General features: G+C 36.0%; 1 protein-coding gene across 1 annotated transcript in view; it reads left to right on the top strand.

Annotated features, from left to right (window-relative positions):
- The window catches only part of GPHN (gephyrin), a 515,857-nt gene that overhangs the window by 411,971 nt on the left and 82,839 nt on the right, over nucleotides 1–21,047 (top strand). Inside the window, exon 11 of the mRNA XM_081829751.1 lies at nucleotides 13,076–13,250. Coding sequence (XP_081685877.1) covers nucleotides 13,076–13,250 — 175 coding nt within the window. The remainder of the gene's footprint in view (nucleotides 1–13,075; nucleotides 13,251–21,047) is intronic.

Raw genomic sequence — 21,047 nt, 5'->3', positions numbered from 1 at the left:
TCTAGTTTCAAAGCATTGTGGTCCAAAAATATGCAGGGAATGATCCCAATCTTTTGGTACCAGTTGAGACCTGATTTATGCCCCAGAATGGGATCAATTCTGGAGAATGTTCCATGGGCACTAGAGAAGAATGTGTATTCTGTTGCTTTGGGATGGAATGTTCTGAATATATCTGTGAAGTCCTTTAGTCCAGTGTTTCATTTAAAGCCTTTATTTCCTTGTTGATCTTTTGCTTAGATGATCTGTCCATTTCAGTGAGGGGGTTGTTAAACTCCCCCACTATTATTGTATTGTTGTCGATGTGTTTCTTTGCTTTTGTTATTAATTGCCTTATATAATTGGCTGCTCCCATGTTAGGGGCATAGATATTTACAATTGTTAGATCTTCTTGTTGGATAGACCCTTTAAGTAGGATATAGTGTCCTTCTTCATCTCTTATTACAGTCTTTGGTTTAAAATCCAATTTGTCTGATATAAGGATTGCCACCCCAGCTTTCTTTTGGTGTCCATTAGCATGGTAAATGGTTTTCTACCCCTTCACTTTCAATCTGGGGGTGTCTTTGGGTTAAAATGAGTCTCTTGCAGACAGCATATCAATGGATCTTTTTTTTTATCCAATCTGATAGCCTGTGTCTTTGGATTGGGGCATTTAGCCCATTTACAATCAGAGTAACTATTGAAAGGTATGAATTTAGTGCCATTGTATTGCCTGTAGGTGACTGTTACTGCATATTGTCTCTGTTCCTTTCAAGTCTATTACTTTCAGGCTCTCTCTTTGCTTAGAGGACCCCTTTTAATATTTCTTGTAGGGCTGGTTTAGTGTTCACAAATTCTTTTAGATTTTGTTTGTCCTGGAAGCTTTTTATCTCTCCTTCTATTTTCAGTGACAGCCTAGCTGGATATAGTATTCTTGGCTGCATATTTTTCTCATTTAGTGCTCTGAATATATCATGCCAGTCCTTTCTGGCCTGCCAGGTCTCTGTGGATAGGTTGCTGCCAATCTAATGTTTCTACCATTGTAAGTTACTGACCTCTTGTCCCAAGCTGCTTTCAGGATTTTCTCTTTGTCTCTGAGACTTGTGAGTTTTACTATTAGATGTCAGGGTGTTGACCTATTTTTAGTGATTTTGGGGAGAGTTCTCGGTGCCTCCTGGATTTTGATGCCTGTTTCCTTCCCCAAATTAGGGAAGTTCTCTGCTATAATTTGCTCCAATATACTTTCTGCCCCTGTCTCTCTTTCTTCTTCTTCTGGGATCCCAGTTATTCTAATGTTTTGCTTTATGGTATCATTTATCTCTTGAATTCTCCCCTCCTCATCCAGTAGTTGTTTCTCTCTCTCTTTCTCAGCTTCTATATTCTCCATCATTTGGTCTTCTATATCACTAATTCTCTCTTCTGCCTCATTTATCCTAGCAGTTAGAGCCTCCATTTTTTATTGCACCTCATTAATAGCCTTTTTTATTTCGACTTGGTTAGATTTTAGTTCTTTTATTTCTCCAGAAAAGGATTCTCTAGTCTATACTTTTTTCAAGCCCAGCTACTATCTTTATAATCGTCATTCTGAACTCTACTTCTGACATCTTACTAATGTTTGTATTGATTAGGTCCCTGGCAGCGGTACTGCCTCTTGTCCTTTTTTTTTGAGGTGAGTTTTTCCATCTTGTCATTTTGTCCAGAGGGAAATAGATGAATGAAAGAACAAAATGCTAAAAAAAAATGCTAAAAGGGTAACAGTGACTCCAGAAAAACACACTAAACAAATCAAAAGAGACCCGAAACCGGGGGGAAAAGAAAGGGAAAAAATATATATATATATGATCAGGCTGGTGAATATAACAGAGCCACACACTAGATTTGGGGTATATTTTGGTCTACTAGAAGAAATTGCCTCCCAAAATTTTAAAGAAAGAAAACTTATATATATACAAAAATAAGGGTAAATACGATGAAGGGATGGAATATGATTGTAAAGATGAAAATTTTTAAAAGATTTTTAAAAAGGAATTGATAAGAAGTTGGTTGAAAAAAGAATGAAAAAAATTTTTAAAAAAAAGAGAATTTGATCAGCAGGAGACTAGGACATCATACACTAGATTTAGGGTGTATTTTGGTCTGTTAGAAGAAACTGTTAGAAGAAATTTTGTTAGAAGAAAATTTTGAAGAAAGAAAAACTTACATATATACAAAAAATAAGGTTAAATACAATTAAGAGATAGACTATGACTTTAAAAATGAAAAATTAAAAAAAAGATTTTAAAAAAGGAATTGATAAGATGTTAGTTGAAAAAGGAAAGAAGAAAAATTCAACTAAAAAAATAGAAAAAGAAAAAAATAAAGAAAATTTTAAAAATTAACTTTGAGGGGCGCCTGGGTGGCTCGTTAAGCGTCTGCCTTCGGCTCAGGTCATGATCCCAGGGTCCTGGGATCGAGCCCCACATCGGGCTCCCTGCTCGGCGGGAAGCCTGCTTCTCCCTCTCCCACTCCCCCGCTTGTGTTCCCTCTCTTGCTGTGTCTCTCTGTCAAATAAATAAAATCTTTAAAAAAAAAAATTAACTTTGAAAGACTAAAGCATCATGGGAAAAAAAAACCATGAATTCTGTGTGCTGTATTCCCCTGGCGCTAGGGTTTTGCTGTTCTCATTCATCCATAAACTTGGTCTTCGCTGGATGTTCTTGCTGATCTTCTGGGGGAGGGGCCTGTTGTAGTGATTTTCAAGTGTCTTTGCCCCAGGCGGAATTGCACCGCCCTTGCCAGGGGCCAGGCTAAGGAATCTGCTTGGGTTTGCTCAGTAGCTTTTGTTCCCTGAAAGCTTTCTGTACAGCTTTAGAAGACGAGAATGAAAATGGTAGCCTCCCAATCTCTGGCCCCGGAGGAGCCGAGAGCTGGAGCGCCACTCGTCAGTGCGCCCTTGAAGAAAAGCAGTCATTCACTCCTGTCTCTCTGGTCTCCGGCCACACTCTGAGCTCACCCGACCTGTGACCGAGCATTTCTATCTCCGGCACACGATCCCATTTGGAGTCTCCAAACCCAGCAGATTACCTCGGTGCACTCCCATGCTGCTCCTCCTGGGGGAGGAAGGGGAGTCTCCCCAGATCTGCCACATGTTGGGTCCCTGCTGGAAGAGCAGTGGCCCGACTGTGCCGCAGATTACAGATTATGGCAACCCTGAGCTGAGAGCCCACTCCTTGGTTCCGTCTTTGCAGCCGGCTTCCCCACTCTGATACCTGGGAGCTCTGCCACACTCAGTCACCCCCAGTCTTTCTGTGACCCCAAGGGTCCTGAGACCACACTGTCCCAGCAAGGGTTACACACACACACACACACACACACGCTTAGCCACTGGAGCGATGTCCCTCAGCGGAGCAGACTTCTTAAAGTTCGATTTTGTGCTCTGCTGTTGTATCACTTGCCGGTAGGCAGCTAACAGAGGCTCCCTCCCCACCGCGGTCTATCTTCCCAAATATCACCTCAGATTCACTTCTCCTCACGTCCTACCTTCTAGAAAGTGGTCACTTTTCTGTTCATAGAATTGCTGCTATCTTTTCTTCAATCTCCTGTTGAGTTTATATGTGTTCTGAATAATTTGATAACTATCTAGCTGAATTCCTGGGACCACATGAAACTTAAGTCTCCTAGTCCTCCGCCATCTTGATCCTCCCACCAGAAGTTACCTTTTTGACTGTTTTGTCAAGTAAAGACTTTTCTCCTGGCAGGCTGTTAGCTTACCCCAAGCAGCATGGGCTATGCGCCAGGGAAAACCAAATAGTCTTTCATTTAATTGTGAGAAAAAGCATAGGAAGAAAGTCAGAGACACAAGGATTCTCTTGTAATCAACAATGCTTTTTGTAGTGTATCTGAATGTGTGTAAGAAAGAGAGTTGCAATTTTAAAACTTTAATTCAGTTTTTCTGAAAACATAATTTATTTAAATGGTTAAGAATCTTGTATTTCTGTGTCTAGAAACTCCTTTCCTACAGAATCCTGATATTCTTGGTTAACTTGCCAGAAGAAAAAAAGTCATCTAGTCATCTATTAACATTTTGTTTATCATTTGGAAACAACATTGAGTGATTAATTCAGTGATACTGTTGCATCCTTGAAACTATAATGCCTTACTAATTTCCTTACTTTGATTTTAGCCATATGGAAATAAGCCACCAGTAATTTTTCAAGTCATTATAACAGTTGGTACTTTTGTTATTTATTTATTCTTGCATTACATGTAGGAGCTTGATTTTATTTTTATTTTTTGTGTTAAGTTCAATTAGCCAACATATAGTACATCATTAGTTTTTGAGGTAGTGTTCAATGATTCATTAGTTGTATATAACAAATTGAGGGTTGCAGAAGGGAGGGGGGTTGGGGGATGGGGTAACTGGGTGATGGGCATTAAGGAGGAGCTTGATTTTAGCATGTATTTTTTTTCTTCTTGCATATTACCTTTTCCCTTTCTTTTAATAGCCATTGTAATATACTAATATAAAACCAATGTTTTATAAAATACTTCTTGCATATTACCTTTTCCCTTTCTTTTAATAACCATTGTAATATACTAATATAAAACCAATGTTGAAAAAGTTAAGAATTATTTTTAGGATACTAGGATATGTAGTTCAAAACTATGGAAATTAGATTTAAAAAACTTTTTTTTCCTGTGGCGCTTTTGACATTTTATAGGATAGTGATTAAGAAATTACCAATAAAGAAAAGTTTAAATTGTTCAAACTATAGAAAGAACATTTTGTTTATTTGTACCAAATCCTGACCCCTTGGACTTAAATGTTACCCACTTATCAGTGATACCCTATTTATTTGACCTGGGTGTGGCAAAGTGTCCATCATTAAGTACTAAAAGAAGTGAGCACTTAATCTCAATTGAAATATTTTCTATGACCTTAGGAACATTTTAGATATTTTTTTAAAAATACTTCCCCTAGGGGCGCCTGGGTGGCTCAGTTGGTTAAGCGACTGCCTTCGGCTCAGGTCATGATCCTGGAGTCCCGGGATCGAGTCCTGCATCGGGCTCCCTGCTCGGCGGGGGGTCTGCTTCTCCCTCTGACCCTCTTCCTTCTTGTGCTGTCTCTCATTCTCTCAAGTAAATAAATAAAATCTTTAAAAAAAAAAAAATACTTCCCCTAAAAAATTTTTCATTTTAGTCAAGTTAAATACTTTCTAGAGTGATACTGTTATTATTTTTAAAGCTTAATATATTACACATAGAAATGAATATATGTAACACAGATGCAGGTTATGGTAATCAATAATAAAATAGACATCATGGAACCACAACACAACTTAAGAATGAGTTTATTACCAATTGCATTGCATCTTTTTGTATTGCTAAATCATGACAGTCATTTCTGGTAATCATAACACATCCATTTATTCCAAATTCTATAACTTTGCACAAAGCTTATTTATATTTTATGACATAAGAACCATAATGTAATGCTTGCCCTTACTCATGACACTTGCAGGTAATGAGCATCCCTAGATGGAAAAATACAAATACACAACATAATGCCACTTCAAACAAGCTATCTATTTTAAAAGTGTAGGGATTTTTATTGTACTATTCCATAACCATGACTTCTGGAGTAACTAGAGAGTAATTAATATACTTGTTTTCATCAAAGGGATATTCACCTCTCAATCATTCACTCTTTTTCAGTTTATACATCTGAAACTTTCATATAAATGAAGACTGTAATGCATAAATGAGAACTATAATGTCTAGTCTTTCAAATATACAATGAAGATGTGGAGAATAAATTGTATTAGGATAGGCTTGAGGACATCCACCATGTTAAATATTTAGTGTCTGTTAAATAATCATGATGTTTTCTTTAAATATGCTATGCTTCATTTTAAGGGGTTTTTTGTTTTAATGCAGTGACAACCCAAATCTGCATATGTTTCATTCATCTTTCCTCTTAATCCCTGGCCCTAGCTAATATTGTTCCTACCAATAGTTATTTGGCCTGAGTAAGTATATGTATCAAGCCTGCCTTCTCAACTGTTTTGGTGAATACAATGGATAGCTGTTAAGTCAAAGTAGTCTTCAGTAGTCTCTCACATAGATTGGAAGGGATGATAGTTTTTAAATGTTACAGTATCAATGCTGTCACAATGAACTTAAATAAACTTTTGAGGAATTTATAATCAACAGCAAACTGACTAATATCCATGTTTTATATGAGGAAGCCTTAGATAGTATCTTTTCTTTTCAGCCCTCTGCTATCTATCACATTCTTCTACACTCCTGATTCATAAAACTGATAGTATCTTGGTTACCCACAGTGAGGATGAGGAATCAATTTCTTGGATCACTGAACTTCCCTTGACTTCTTCCAAAGCCTTCTTAGAGCTAACAACACAGGGAACTTTACAACTGTGAAATCATTTTGATAAGTGACTTTTCCCTCTTATATCTAAAAGCCACTTGGGTATCCTAACATCTGACTTTAGACACAAGAAAAAAGTATTATCTGTGCCAGAATAAATGCCCAACCAAACAAATTAAATATTTTACTTTTACCATTTAGAGACTACATTTGGATTCAATGCTTACAAATTGTACTCAACTTAATAAATAGCTCTCTGTTTTGATTTCCTTCTATATATGTCCATTGTCAACCATTTGAATCTATAAAGACTTTCTGAAGATATTTTTTAGGCCAGTCATCCCAGTATAAAAAAGCTAGCACTCCAAAGAGTAGAGAATTTAATAACTATCATCATGTGGGAATCTGACTTGTACATGAATATCTTGTTGACAACATAAAAAGTCTATCACCTTTTAACGAAGCACTCTGCCACTGTCTTCTTGCAGCCTAAGTGAGCATACTACACAAAACAGTATAAATCATCAACCAGTCTTTTCCATTCCTTTCTTCTTATCAACCTCTTGAGATTACTTAATTGTATATATGGACAAGGGTCCCCAGTGATATACAGCCCTACGTTTAATATTTTTGATCCCTATAGAATCTAGAAATATGCATTTATTATCATCTTCATCAAATTTAATACATCCTTTATTATACAGAACTTAGAGAATACTGTGTGTGGGATAGGATAGAACAGAATGGACATGACCTCCTCATTCTGAAAGCAGGACCATAGCTTCTTGGTACACCACCTAACTTTCTACAACTGAAATATGCTCACTGGAGACTGTGAAGAGCTATAAACTCCCACCACCAAATATTCCTAGAAAGCATATTAACTATATATTGGGGAAACTGTCTTTTGCTTATTATAAATGGGGCTCTCACTGGATTAGAAAGACTGGGAAAAGGGAATTTTGCTCATGTTTCCCTGAAATTGTATCTTTTAGTAAGACCTTTAGCTCCCACAGCTTCAGCTTTCTCTACCAAATTATATACTTAAAACAGTTATATGGGGCTCCTGGGTGGCTCAGTCGTTAAGCATCTGCCTTCGGCTCAGGTCATGATCCCAGGGTCCTGGGATCGAGCCCCGCATCGGGCTCCCTGTTAGCGGGAAGCCTGCTTCTCCCACTCCCACTCCCCCTGCTTGTGTTCCCTCTCTCGCTGTGTCTCTCTCTGTCAAATAAATAAATAAAATCTTTAAAAAAAAAAAACAGTTATAATATCTAGTTGAGAAGTTACTGCTACCTGGTTCCATTCAAGTTGAATGCTGAGCCTCTCTTTCTAAAAATCTCATGCCCAAAGTTTATTCAACACCAATACTTGGGCTCCACCTATGGGCAAAGAGAAGGGATGGTTTAACATGTAGGTACGTGTATGCAAGAATGTCCCATGTGATTTGCACCACTACTGTGTACTCTTTAAGTTACAAGATAGATCATCTGGGCAGACATTGAATCAAGGCTAATATTAACTGCTTGAAAGAGCTATCCATTGACTGTTTAGTCCTGAACCCTACTGAGAGATATGGATATACTTGCTTGTGTAGCTGAGAGGTATATCTGACATATATTCCTTCTGTTCTCTAGTATCTTCTGCCAACTGGTAGCCCGGACCATTTTTCAATCAATTGCATATTTTTCTCCCAGTCCTTTCCCTTGCCCTAGGCTTTTGGACCAAAACTTGAGGTAATGATTGTTTTTTCTTTGAAGAAACTTAATCTCTGCTGTTAACCTGATACCACATCCAAAATCAGAACTAATCCAGTAGGGAACAAATTTACCTTAAAGATAGCAACCCCTGTATTTAGCATGAGTCCAAAAAAAAAAAAAAACTGGCTAATTCTATATATTATTAAATTTATATTAATAACTTTAGTTAAATGTGAAGCAGTTCTTTCTTTCCAGATGAAATGTTTTATTTTTCTTTCCATGATATTTGAAGGTCTATAAAGACCAGATGGTATATTGTGTGCTACAAATAATGACTGTTCTTTGTTCTTCTAAATATAGTATATGTTGAAATGAGATATTCTTATTTTTAATCTATTATCTTTGCCCTTTATTGAGATATAACTCATATGCTATATAATTCACCCACTTAAAGTATATAGTTCAAGGGTTTTAGTAAATTCACAGATACGTACAACCATCACCACAGTCAATTTTAGAACATTTTCATCACCTCAAAAGAAACCCCATCCTCACTAGATGTCATTCTCTCCTATCCTCTCCAATCACCCCCATCCAGCCCTAAGTAACTACCAATGTACTTTCTACTATAGATTTACCTACTCTGAACATTTCATATAATGGGATCATATATGTGGTCTTTTGTGACTGGATTCTTTACTTAGCATAATATTTTCAAGATCCATCCATGTTATAGCATGTATCAGTACCTCATTCCTTTTTTATTGCAGTAAAAACCACATTAACATAAAATTTACCATCTTAACCATTATTAATTGTATAATTCTATGGCATTAAGTACATTCACACTGCTGTGAAACATATCTCCATAACTTTTTCATACTGGATACGTGAAACTCTACACCCATTAAACAACTCCCCTTTCCACCCTCATCCCAGCCCCTAGTAACCACCATTCTACCTTCTGTTGCTAAGAATTTGACTACTTTAGGTACCTCATGTAAGTGGAATTATGCAGTATTTGTCTTTTTGTGTCTAGTTTATTTTACTTAGTAGCATAATGTTTTCAAGGTCCATCCATGTTGTATCATGTGACAGTATATAAATATATACACCACATTTTGTTTATCCATTCATCCGTTGATGAACATTTGGGCTGCTTCCACCACTTGACTATTATGAATAGGCTACAATGAACATGGGTGTGAAAATATCTCTTTGAAATGCTGCTTTCAATTCTTTTGGATACAAACCCAGAAGTAGAATTGATGGACCATATGGTATTTCTATTTTTAATTTTTTGAGGAAACTTCTTATGATTTTCCGTGGTGGTTGCACTATTTTACAATCCCACCAAGAGTGTACAAGGGTTCCAACTTCTCCATATTCTCCTCAACACTTGTTATTTTCTGTTTTTGTTTTTTTTTTTTGTAATTGCCATCCTAATGGGTATGAGGTGATATCTCATTGTGGTTTTGATTTGCATTTCTCTAATGATTAATGATGTTGATTCTCATATGTTGTTGACTATTTGTGTATCATTTTTGGAGAAACATCTGTTCAAATTTTTTGCCCATTTTTAATTGAGTTATTTGATCTTTTTGTTATTGAGTTATAAGAGTTCTTTATATATTCAGGACATTAACTGTTTATCAGATATATGATTTGCAGCTACATTCTCCCATTCCATAGATTGCCTTTTTACTCTGTTGATTTTGTCCTTTAATGCACAGAAGTTTTTTTCCTATATAATCTTTTTTTTGATTTTTTATTTAACTCCAGTATAATTAACATATAGTGTTGTATTAGTTTCAAGTGTATAGCATAGTGATTCACTCAATGCTCATCATGATAAGTGTACTCTTTAATCCCCCATCACTTTTTCACCCATCCCTCCACCCACCTCCCCTCTGGTACTCTGCAGTTTGTTCTCTATAGTTAAGAGTCTGTTTCTTGGTATGTGTCTCTCTCTGTGTTTGTTTTGTTTCTTAAATTCCACATATGAGTGAAATCATATGGTATTTGTCTTTTTCTGACTGACTTATTTCGCTTTGCCATTATGCTCTCTAGCTCCATCCATGTTGTTGAAAATGGCAAGATTTCATTCTTTTTATGGCTGAATGATATTCCATTGTGTATATACACACCACATCTTCTTTATCCATTCATCTGTCAGTAGACATAGGCTGCTTGCATAATTTGGCTATTTAAATAATGCTGCAATAAACATAGGGGTGCATGTATCCCTTTGAATTAGTGTTTTTATATTTTGGGGGTAAATGCCCAGTAGTGATGCACAAAAGTTTTTAAATTTGATGTAGCCCCACTTGTCTATGTTTGCTTTAGTTGCCTGTGCCTTCGGTGTCATACTCAAGAAATCATTACCAAAACTGAGAAACAGACTCTTAACTATAGAGAACAAACTAGATGGCTACCAGAAGGGAGGTGGGTAGGGGGATGGGTTAAATAGGTGAAGGGGTTTAAGAAGTGCACTTGTTGCGATGAGCGTTGGTGATGTATGGAAGTATTGAATCACTATATTGTACACCTGAAACTAATGTTACACTGTATGTTAACTAACTGGAATTGAAATAAAAACTTTTAAAAAACTGAGGCCCACTTACAGAAATGGGGAGAAATGTTTCATTATAAAATCAGAAATGTTTGGGAGAAATGTTTCATTATAAAATCAGAAAAAATAAAGAAAACATTTTATCTATTCATCACCGCTGTAAAAAAAATCATTACCAAATCCAACGTCATAAAGTTTTCCTGTATCTTTTCTTCTAAGAATGTTACAGTTTTAGGTTTTATATTTAGTTCTTTAATCCATTTTGAGTTAGTTTTTATATATGGTGTAAAGTAAGGGTCCAACTTCATTCTTTTGCATGTGGATATCCAGTTTTCCCAACACCAACACCATTTGTGAAAAAACTCTCCTTTCCCCATTGAAGATCATTTGACCATATACACAAAAGTTTATTTCTGAACTTTCTATTCTGTTCCATTTGTATTAGTTAGGGTTCTCCAAAGAAACAGAACCAATAGGAATATATACATGATGAGATTTATTGTGAGGAATTGGCTCCCATGATTATGGATACTGTTCAGTCTCATGATATGCCATCTGTAAGCTGAAGACCCAGGCAAACCAGTTATTTTGTACCTGGAAGTATGTACTTCTTAATATCCTTGTGCTATCTTTTATTATTAACTATTACTATTAATGAGCTATTCAAAATCCTAGCAAAGTCCTTCTCTTAGGATCTAAGCTAGGGTAGAGTTTACATTTTCATGAACCACCCCAGGCCAGATTAGTTCCAGGCAAGGAGCCACCCCAGGAGGTTTATTGTGATCCTGGGCAAATACCATCAGGAACTATCTTGTAGCTTCATTTGGCAGTTAATTTTGTATAAGTGAATCCAAACTAGACTCTGGTTTCACCACTTCCCTGGACTTACGGAATAAAGGTCCATAGCTCCAGGGTAGCTCCAGAATAGCTACAACCTTCTAGGAATATCTGAAGCTAGAATCTGCTAAGAAGTTCTCCCTTCCAATTCAGCTGTCACCTCCCTAAAAGGAAAGAGTATCACTGTCACTGGATCAGAGTACAAAACTAAAAATCTCTCGGTACTTACTTCTAGGTCCTGGGATGTGGAAATCAGAGGCCTTGGGTGGCAAGAAGGACAAAGCCAAAAACAAAAAACTAAGCAAACAGACAGAAAGACTCCCATCTAGCTCTGGAAACAATTATATGAACATCTTATGTAAATCAAGTCCTGTATTATAGTCTTTGGAGACAAGCTTGATTTTTTTTCCTTCCCCTCTTCTTCCTTCTCCATCTCCTATTTGTTATTATTTTGCCTCTTTGAAATAATAATAATAAAGACAGATTCTGACTAGAAGATTTAAGGAATTGGTCATGACTTTGAAACTTTATTCTTTTCGGCACTAGTTCAAATTCCTAAGCTCTAGCTGAAAATGATTTTTATCCAGAGTAGTTTGAATAGTCATTTCACAAGACAGGTTACTGGCCCTCTACTTATTTGTAATCACTAATTTTTTTAGGTTAATAAAGCCAAAATCAAAGGCTAAAATTCCTTTACTTTTCTTAAGAAAAAAAAAACTTTCTTTATATAAAAATGACATTTGATCATTATAAAAAACTTGGGGGGTGCCTGGGTGGCTCAGTCGGTTAAGCGGCTGCCTTCAGCTCCAGTCATGATCCCAGGGTTCTGGGATCGAGCCCCGCATCGGGCTCCCTGCTCAGCGGGGAGCCTGTTTCTCCCTCCCTCTGCCTGCTGCTCTGCCTACTTGTGCTCTCTCTCTCTGTCAAATAAATAAATAAAATATTAAAAAAAAAAACTTGGAAAATTTCAGAAAAGTACAGCAAAGGGAAATCATTACATAATTCTAATATACTAAAATGACAAATGCTTTATATTTTCATGTATGCCCTTCTCATCTTTTTCTGTTGACATGTACACATCTATCTTAACATGGTAAAGATTATACACTACATGTGCAATTCCGTATGTTTTTTAAATATGTGTCCTAAGAATTTTCCTGGCCAATGAATATTCTTCATAAATATTACTTTAACCTGCATAATATTTTGTCATAAGGATAGATCATTGTCTACTTAAATTTCTATATTATTGATCTTTTTATTTTACTTTTCTCACTAATGTAAACAACTAAAATAAACATGTGCATAAAGATTTATCTATTTTCTTAGGATAGATTTCTAGAAGTGAAATTACCAGATCAACAAATATGAAAATGTTCAAGAATTGGCTTTTTAAAGAAAGTCTTCTTTGGGTTGTTAAAGGATTAATGACACAACAAATTGAACACATGTTTGATGACTGTGTAGCTGCTCATATTCAAATAATCTCTGCAAGCATAACTATTAATTGACTGAATCTAATCTTTCATTTCAGACACAAGGATACATCTCTTCCTTCTGTCTTCAACTCCTTGGGATAGAAATCAGGAGGTCTGACTGAGCCCATGTATAAGCTTTGTCAGACAGGCACTTATCCACCTTGTTTATGACTGCCTGTTTAACCCATTGCTCTCAAAATCAATATTTTTCTTATTTTCTCTTTTTTCAGATGGAATGGGGAGAGTCCTTGCTCAAGATGTATATGCAAAAGACAACCTACCCCCCTTTCCAGCATCAGTAAAAGATGGCTATGCTGTCCGAGGTAAATATATTGTGACTTTGAGTATCATCGTACTCACACTGTATTTTTTTTTTTTCAGATATTTTGCTCAGCCTAGGCACCCAATGAGTTTTACACTTTTTTCCTGCCTGGTTATCAAAATAATTTTATTCATAGATAACAATCTGGATTAAAACTTTTCAGTGAAAGTACTGTCATTACTTGAAAATGTTTGTTGACAAATATGTAGAAATTGATAGAAACACTGTACCATAATTTATTCTTTTGACCTCTCTACATACCAGGTAGCAGACAGTCTTGGTCTGGAAGTTTTCCATGTTTTCTAGTTGAAACATTTATGTGGTCCAAAAAAGAAGAGCAGATTCCCAACACAGGAATCATGTAGGGTGGGCTTTTCTTCTGTTTTAAACTCAAACATCAATAAGGGCTTCATAAAAAGCAAGCACAGGGAAACCCTCTAATTCCCTGGAAGAGCTATATTTCAAAGCTCTGAAACCTCCTATGGTACCAGCAGCTCATACCTTTGGAGTTCCCTGAGATTGCATAAAGGTTAAAAGCATATACTAAATAGCAATTGCCTGCTTAAATTCTAATCTAAGAACCCAAAATGAAATGCAATGGAATTACTTAGAAACTATTATTGGTTATTAACTCAAGGCTGATATCATTGAAGAAATGTCTAAAAACATTTCCCAGCTTATCAGAGCTGTTAAGAAGGCCAGTTCCTTTTTAATGGTTCTTTAGGGAGTCTCTAACTTGTTTGTTGTTGTTTTTACTCTATCTAGCCATTGAAATAATTTCATTTTTATAATTAAATATATTCATTCATCTCCTCCATGTCCCATCATGATTTCTTAGTGGTTTCTTTTTGTGTTGGAGGCACTATAACAAATGGTTATGGTTATGGGCTTTGAAAAGCGAAGTAAGGGTGATCTGGGTCCCAGTACTAGTTACACCTTTATAACTTTGAGCAAATTACTTAAACTTTTTGAGCTTCAGTTGTCTCATCTGTAAAATGATGATAATTATAACAATACTTATCCCAACAAGTTGTGAGGATTGAATGAGACCCTAGAAAGCCTTAGTAAATTATCTGGCACCAAAAACAAGCACTCAATAATTGTCTTATAAAATGTTTGATAATGGTAACTATTATTATCACTATCATTATGATAAACACATTTCCATAGACCATTTCTGAAAAAAAAGGTTAACATTTATTTGAATTGTTACTCTCCTATTCTATGTAAATAAAGTGGTAGAAAGATTAATTTCTACTAGTGTATTCTTTCTTGGGGATACTATCTTGGATGTATCTCATTCAGCTTGATCTCACTAAATTAGAGTATTTCTGAAAACATGAATAACAAATCCCCAGTGGCTCTTATGATTTTTTTTCTTCCAAATTTATTCCTTCTACAGTGCTTATTATAATGAATATTGTCCAGAAAGAAAATTATTTCAATCTTCTGATAGCCTCATTGGCTCTTCTTGTTTTTTGTTCTCCAACTAAAATTTCAATTCTGGCGCCTGGGTGGCTCAGTCGTTAAGCGTCTGCCTTCGGCTCAGGTCATGATCCCAGGGTCCTGGGATGGAGCCCCGCATTGGGCTCCCTGCTCAGCAGGAAGCCTGCTTCTCCCTCTCCCACGTCCCCTGCTTGTGTTCCCTCTCTCACTTTGTCTCTCTCTGTCAAATAAATAAATAAAATCTTTAAAAATAAATAAATTAACTAAATAAAATTTCAGTTGTTTTGAATTTATAATTGGTAGCCATATAGGATTACTGTAAAATGAAAAAGAAGTCTTACTTCCAGAGTAGAATAGACAACTTTAGCAAATGAAATACCAAAGGGATAAAAAAGTCTATTTTTTACATTCTTGGTAATATAAAGAAGGAGAAAGGGAGAAAATAAATTATTTGAGACAGAATTATTCTCAAACAGAATGTTGTTCTGTGATTTTTGCATGAAATAGCAGCAGCTCAATAAAAAGAAACTATTGCTCTTAGCTTTTCTAGTTGCCAAAAAGAGTGATTAGCCTACATGAGCCTTAGAAGAGCCTTTCTGCTACCATAGAATCTACCAAAGAAATTTTATATAAAATTACCATCTGATATCTTATTTATTCTTTTGTTTTGAAATGGTGGTGTTTTTAGCTATTTCACACACACACACACACACAAATAAAAAACATCTAACATCTCACAATATAAAACGTTCCAACAGACTATTACACAGCTTGTTCACATTATTTCTTTCCTGTGAAGTGTTGCTATCTCCAAGATACAGAATATATAACAGAGACATAATACATAACAGATAACCATTATGGATATGGTTAAATCTCAAAAGTGGGAATGTTTGCTGTGTCTGTGTATATATACCAACATCATAATTAAGGCAGCAGAAGCCATCGGTGAACAAAGAGGCGTGGTCCCAGTCTTTTCTGTGTTAGAACACCGCCCACAGGCAGTGTTTGGTAAAGAACATCCTTGAAGCTGTTGTGGCTCTCTACTTCGTGTACCTTCTCTCCACCCTTGTCTTCCTTTACTCCCATTCCTTTCTCCCCACTCCCTTTATTTTCCCTTTTTTCTTCTCCTCTGCCTTTGCCGTAGGCCTTCCAGTAATAACCAGTGGCACCTGTGAGCATTGCTAACCCTGTAGGTGTAAAGAGGTTGCTAACTTGCTCTGGATCACTAAGCATTAGCCAGTATCCTTCAGAAACATGTGGCATAACACTCCAAACCAGTTGGAGGATCACTTGCTTTAAGGTATGTGGGTTGAAAAATCAAGACAGTAAAAAATGACTGAGCAAATAAGAAATAAGAACGGCTTTAAAAAAAGAAAGAAAGAAAAAATAGAGTTTAAAGAGTTTAAAGAAGGCAGGAATCAAGTAATCGTGATATAATAGGAAGACCTGTAACCTAATAAACCTAAAACTGCATTCAGGATGGAATGAACTTTTTTTTTTGTAAAAGAGAAAGGGAAGGATTTATTTTGGGTGCTGACAGCTGGGGAAGGTGACAGGCTCAAGTCTTAACAATTGACCTCTCCCAAGGATGGAATGAATTTGAAAGATAAAATGAAAGTAGCATGTTATCACTTAATTAAGATCAATACAATACTTTTATTAATATTTTTGAAGAGTTATTTCTCCCTTCACACTGATTAAGCTCATCATCTCGATGCATTTCCACCTTCCCCTAGAGATATGGATGCCTATTATCTCACAGTTTTTTTGTAGATGTTAATAAAGCTTTCTTAAAACTTTTCAATTCAAAAGGCGTATTATCCCTTCCAGAACTTGTTTTACAGAGATGATTTAGAAAGAGGGAAAAGTCTGAACAAGCCACTAATTATTTTGAGAACCACGTGTAACAAACAATTCTGGAAGGATATAAGACAAATCTTTGCCACTGGGGTAAAGTAAATTTTAAATTTTTCTTTTTTACATTCTGAATGAAATACATACTTATGAAAAATACAGAAAATTAAAAAGAACATTTTAAAATTACCCATTATCTCACTGCCTAGCCACTATTAACATTTTGTGTACTTCCTTCCAGTGGGTTAAAGTGCATACTAAAATTCAGTATCACCTCTTTGATTTAGAGCTTTTGTTCTTTTATAAAAGCCATGTTCTAGGGTTTCTATTTCTTCCACCTAAATCCCTGGCCACAGCTGGTTTTCCATTTGATAACCTGTTGCATTTCACTATAAGTCACTCTGGATAAAGAAGAGGGCCTTATGATGTGGGAATATTACTCAAGTGAACAGAGATATTTGAATTAATTAATTTTGGTCAATTCCAAAAAACTTAAAATACTGTATTTAAGGAAATAGTATCTCTTTTCCCAATACTAACAATAAATGGGCATTTTTTTCCTGGAAGATGATGGTAAAGAATTCAAAATGCTTGCTCACTCACCTGTCCTACTCTTAACTTCCTGCTTTCCATAAGAAAAAGCCACAGATTTAAAATTCCAAACAACTCACCTGATTTAATTCCTCAGTATAATTGCAGCAAGTATTAATCCTGCTGTGCTAGTCTTATCACCTTCCCTTGCCCCACCCAACACTTTCTATAATCTTAATTTCAGTATACACATAAATACTACTACCCTGTTGCCTATTATCAAGTCTTAGACAGTTTGGTTCCATAATCAATTCTTAATCCCTCTGTCTGATTATTCTGTCAAAGATATTTCCTAGGACCTCTGAAAGTTATGCCATCTCTATAGTCTCAGTTTATTCAATCCTACCATGGAAATGTCAAAACTCTTTATTATTGAAAATACATATAGCTAAAAAGTGTCTCAAGAGGCATAAAAGGAGTTCCCATATGGCTGGAAAATGAAAATGAAAGATAGTTCTATGGTAAACGGCTCAAGGAAGATCATTGCCACAATAAATAGTTATCTAATGGTATTCATTTAAAATTGATATAATCTTTAAATAAACAGGTGAAGAAGACTAAAGTGTTTTCTGGACATTAAAAAAAGAAGGTAGAAGTGGGAGCAACTTCAGGGTCTAGCATTAAGCATTATGAATCAGTTATATAATGCATTTGCTGCATTATATAATTTGGTTTATATTGGTTTTTATCACTTCCTTCAAATTAAATTCTACAATTACAAAAAAGAAAAGAAAACTCATTAAGAGAAATTTCTAAATGTGGGGGGAGGGGGTTCTAAGCCTCTACAGTAATCCTTGGAATCCATCCATCTTTTCTAATGGCATACTGTGGCTTACTTAGTTTATTTCTTTCCAAGCTTTAGATTCATGTGCCAACATACCTCCACTTCTGCTCCTTCCCACCCAAGCTTGTAGAATTCATCTTGAAAATGGCAACTTTTCTTTTACCTGTCTCTTTAATAGATATTTTAAAATAAATATCAGCAAGTTAGATAGATCATTATTTTTCTGTCTTTTTAAGAAATAGTGAGCCTTGTGATAATGTAAAATCAGGATTTCTGTTGTAGTTCACTAATTTTTTACTCCTTATGTTTTCTTTAAGTCTGAATTTGTCTATATTCAATTCACTCTTAGAGTGCTCTGCTCCTCAAAAAGGGTAGTTCATTAACCAGCACCATCAACATCAGCTTGTTCGAAATGTAGAACCTCAAGCCTTATCCCGACCTAGTGGATCAGAATCTGTGTTTTAACAAGATCTCCAGGTGATTTGTATGCACATTGAGGGTTGAGAAGTACTGTTATAAAGGAAATAATAAAAACAACTTCTCTCTTGCTACCAAGAGCCTTCTATAATGTGGTTTGACTGAGCCTTCTTTAGCTAGCAATATAGAGACATGTTTCCCAGATAGAAATTTTCAGGGCAAGGTGAAGAACATAGTGTAAGTGAGCACATATTCTCTCTCCAGTCAGTGTACCTTTCCTCCTTAGACTCATTTAAGGACTCTTTCAGATGTTGGCCTTCTTGACACTCTATAGCAGGCTTGCCCCAAATGATCTCCAGCCACTCATTATTAGGTGACATTTATTTGGAGCATTTGTGCACAATATTGATATAAGGCATTTTGAGTGTAGGTGTATTTGCATGTGTCGGAAGCAGGAGACAGGAAGAAGGTTGAAGAGCAGAGGGTTTCAAAAAAGAAATAAATGGGGCACCGGGGTGGCTCAGTCGGTTAAGCGTCTGCCTTCGGCTCAGGTCGTGATCCCAGGGTCCTGGGATTGAGTCCTGTATCAGGCTCCCTTCTCCTCGGGGAGCCTGCTTCTCCCTCTGCCTCTCTCTCTCTCTCCCCCCGCCCCCACGTCTCTCATGAATAAATAAATAAAATCTTTAAAAAAAATAAAGGAAGTGATCCCTGTATCTAAGGAGCTCATAATCTAGCTGAAGAAATAAAGCATACACATTTTTGAAATTATTCAAGAAAACTTAGAAAACACAATACTAATATGTACAAATCAGTTTACAAACTCCCCACCTAAGTATTATGGAAATGCCAAATTCATTTCTTTATTCTTTTAGCAAATATTTATTGAAAATCAGTGATGAGCTAGGCACTATTCTATATCCGAATTATTATAAAAAATTAACCAGAGCAGTCTTTCTAAACATTCTAAAGACAGTCAATGTTGACTCACATTTGAAAACTCTATACATAAACCAGCAGGAAATGGAAGGCATTCAAAATGTAGCATTTTGTGTTGAGAAATATTATTTATTTGTTCATGTATGCATGCATCCTTCTAAATAGATTCTTAGAAGCCATATTCATTTATTGAACATTTTTAATACTTCACATATTGAAATTTTATTGAATACCTATTATGCAGAAAGTGCTACGGATTCCCCTGAGACAAATAAGCAAATAATTGCAAATAATTAAAAAGCCATAATTAGGGTTATTTAGGGAATACACTGGGGAAACAAAAGAGAAAGTAGCTGACTCTTGAAGGAAGAGGAGTCAGGTATGACTTCATAGAAAAGGTGACACTTGAGCTGAGTCTTAAAAGCTAAGAAGTCTTTAATCAGAAGGCACAGATTTAAAAAAAGGACACTCCGAGCAATGAAAGTAACATATATTATGGAGCTGAAATATGAGTCATCTTGGTATTCTCAGGGAGCTACAGTTCTAGAAATTGAGAGTGGCTAGGGCATAAGATATAAGGAGGATATGAACCAGAGGCCTTTGCACATAGGTGAAGATCTTTAGATGGAGCATTTCCACTTCATATTTCTCCTTCTCCCTCCCTCCTTCCTTCCTTCCCTCCCCCTCTTCTTTTCTCTCCCTCTCTCACACACTCACATACCCCTTCTGCCTACTTACCTTTTATTCATCCTTCATATTCAAACCAGAGATCGTTTTATCAAGGTGGCTTTCCCTGACCCTCCAGTATACTTCAGGCACTTTCATTGTATGATCTCATAAAATTATATTCCTTTCCTTTAGAATGGTTTTCATAATTTGCATTTATATATTTATTAGTGTGATTATTTAATATCCATCTCCTCCACTACATCAATGGCTTTAACCCCACCCATAAGAAGACACACATTAAATACATTATACACACACATATAACATATATAACATGTGGCGCCTGGGTAGCTCAGCCGTTAGGCATCTGCCTTTGGCTCAGGTCATGATCCCAGGGTTCTGGGATCGAGCCCCGCATCAGGCTCCCTGCTCTGCGGGAAGCCTGCTTCTCCCTCTCCCACTGCCCCTGCTTGTGTTCCCTGTCTCGCTGTGTCTCTCTCTGTCAAATAAATAAAATCTTAAAATATATATATATAACATATACAATATATAAATGTACATATGCACACATATAAACAAAAATAAGTTTCATGAAACAATATTCATCCTTACCATGTGTGATGAAATATATTTCTATTCATTCTCATTTTAAAAATTGTTTACAAGTTTACTTTACAGTCCACCTCCATATTTGGTCCAGATTTTGAAAAACATCACAGCTGCATTAGAATAGAAACCATGTGTGCTGGTTTTACTCCATTCTGTCCCAGCATCTGATATGACACTTAAGACATAGAACACTGTATAGAAATTTAGTGAATGAATGAAAGAATTAAAAAGCTTTAAAAGATATTATTTTTAAAGTATTATCCCAATTTTTATCAACAAGAAAACTGAAGTTTAGAGAAAGGCTTAATAATTTGCTGAGGCAAGGGAAACATAAGCAAAAATGAACTATTGGGACTTCATCAGGATAAAAAGCTTTTGCACAGCAAAAGAAACAGTCGACAAAACTAAAAGACAACCTACGGATGGGAGAAGATATTTGCAAATGACTTATCAGATAAAGGGCTAGTATCCAAGATCTATAAAGAACTT

This window comes from Leptonychotes weddellii, chromosome 9 (genome assembly GCF_054177405.1).
Source record: "Leptonychotes weddellii isolate Sample4059 chromosome 9, ASM5417740v2, whole genome shotgun sequence".
Classification (NCBI taxonomy): domain Eukaryota; kingdom Metazoa; phylum Chordata; class Mammalia; order Carnivora; family Phocidae; genus Leptonychotes; species Leptonychotes weddellii.
This window is presented reverse-complemented; position numbering and strand designations above follow the sequence as displayed.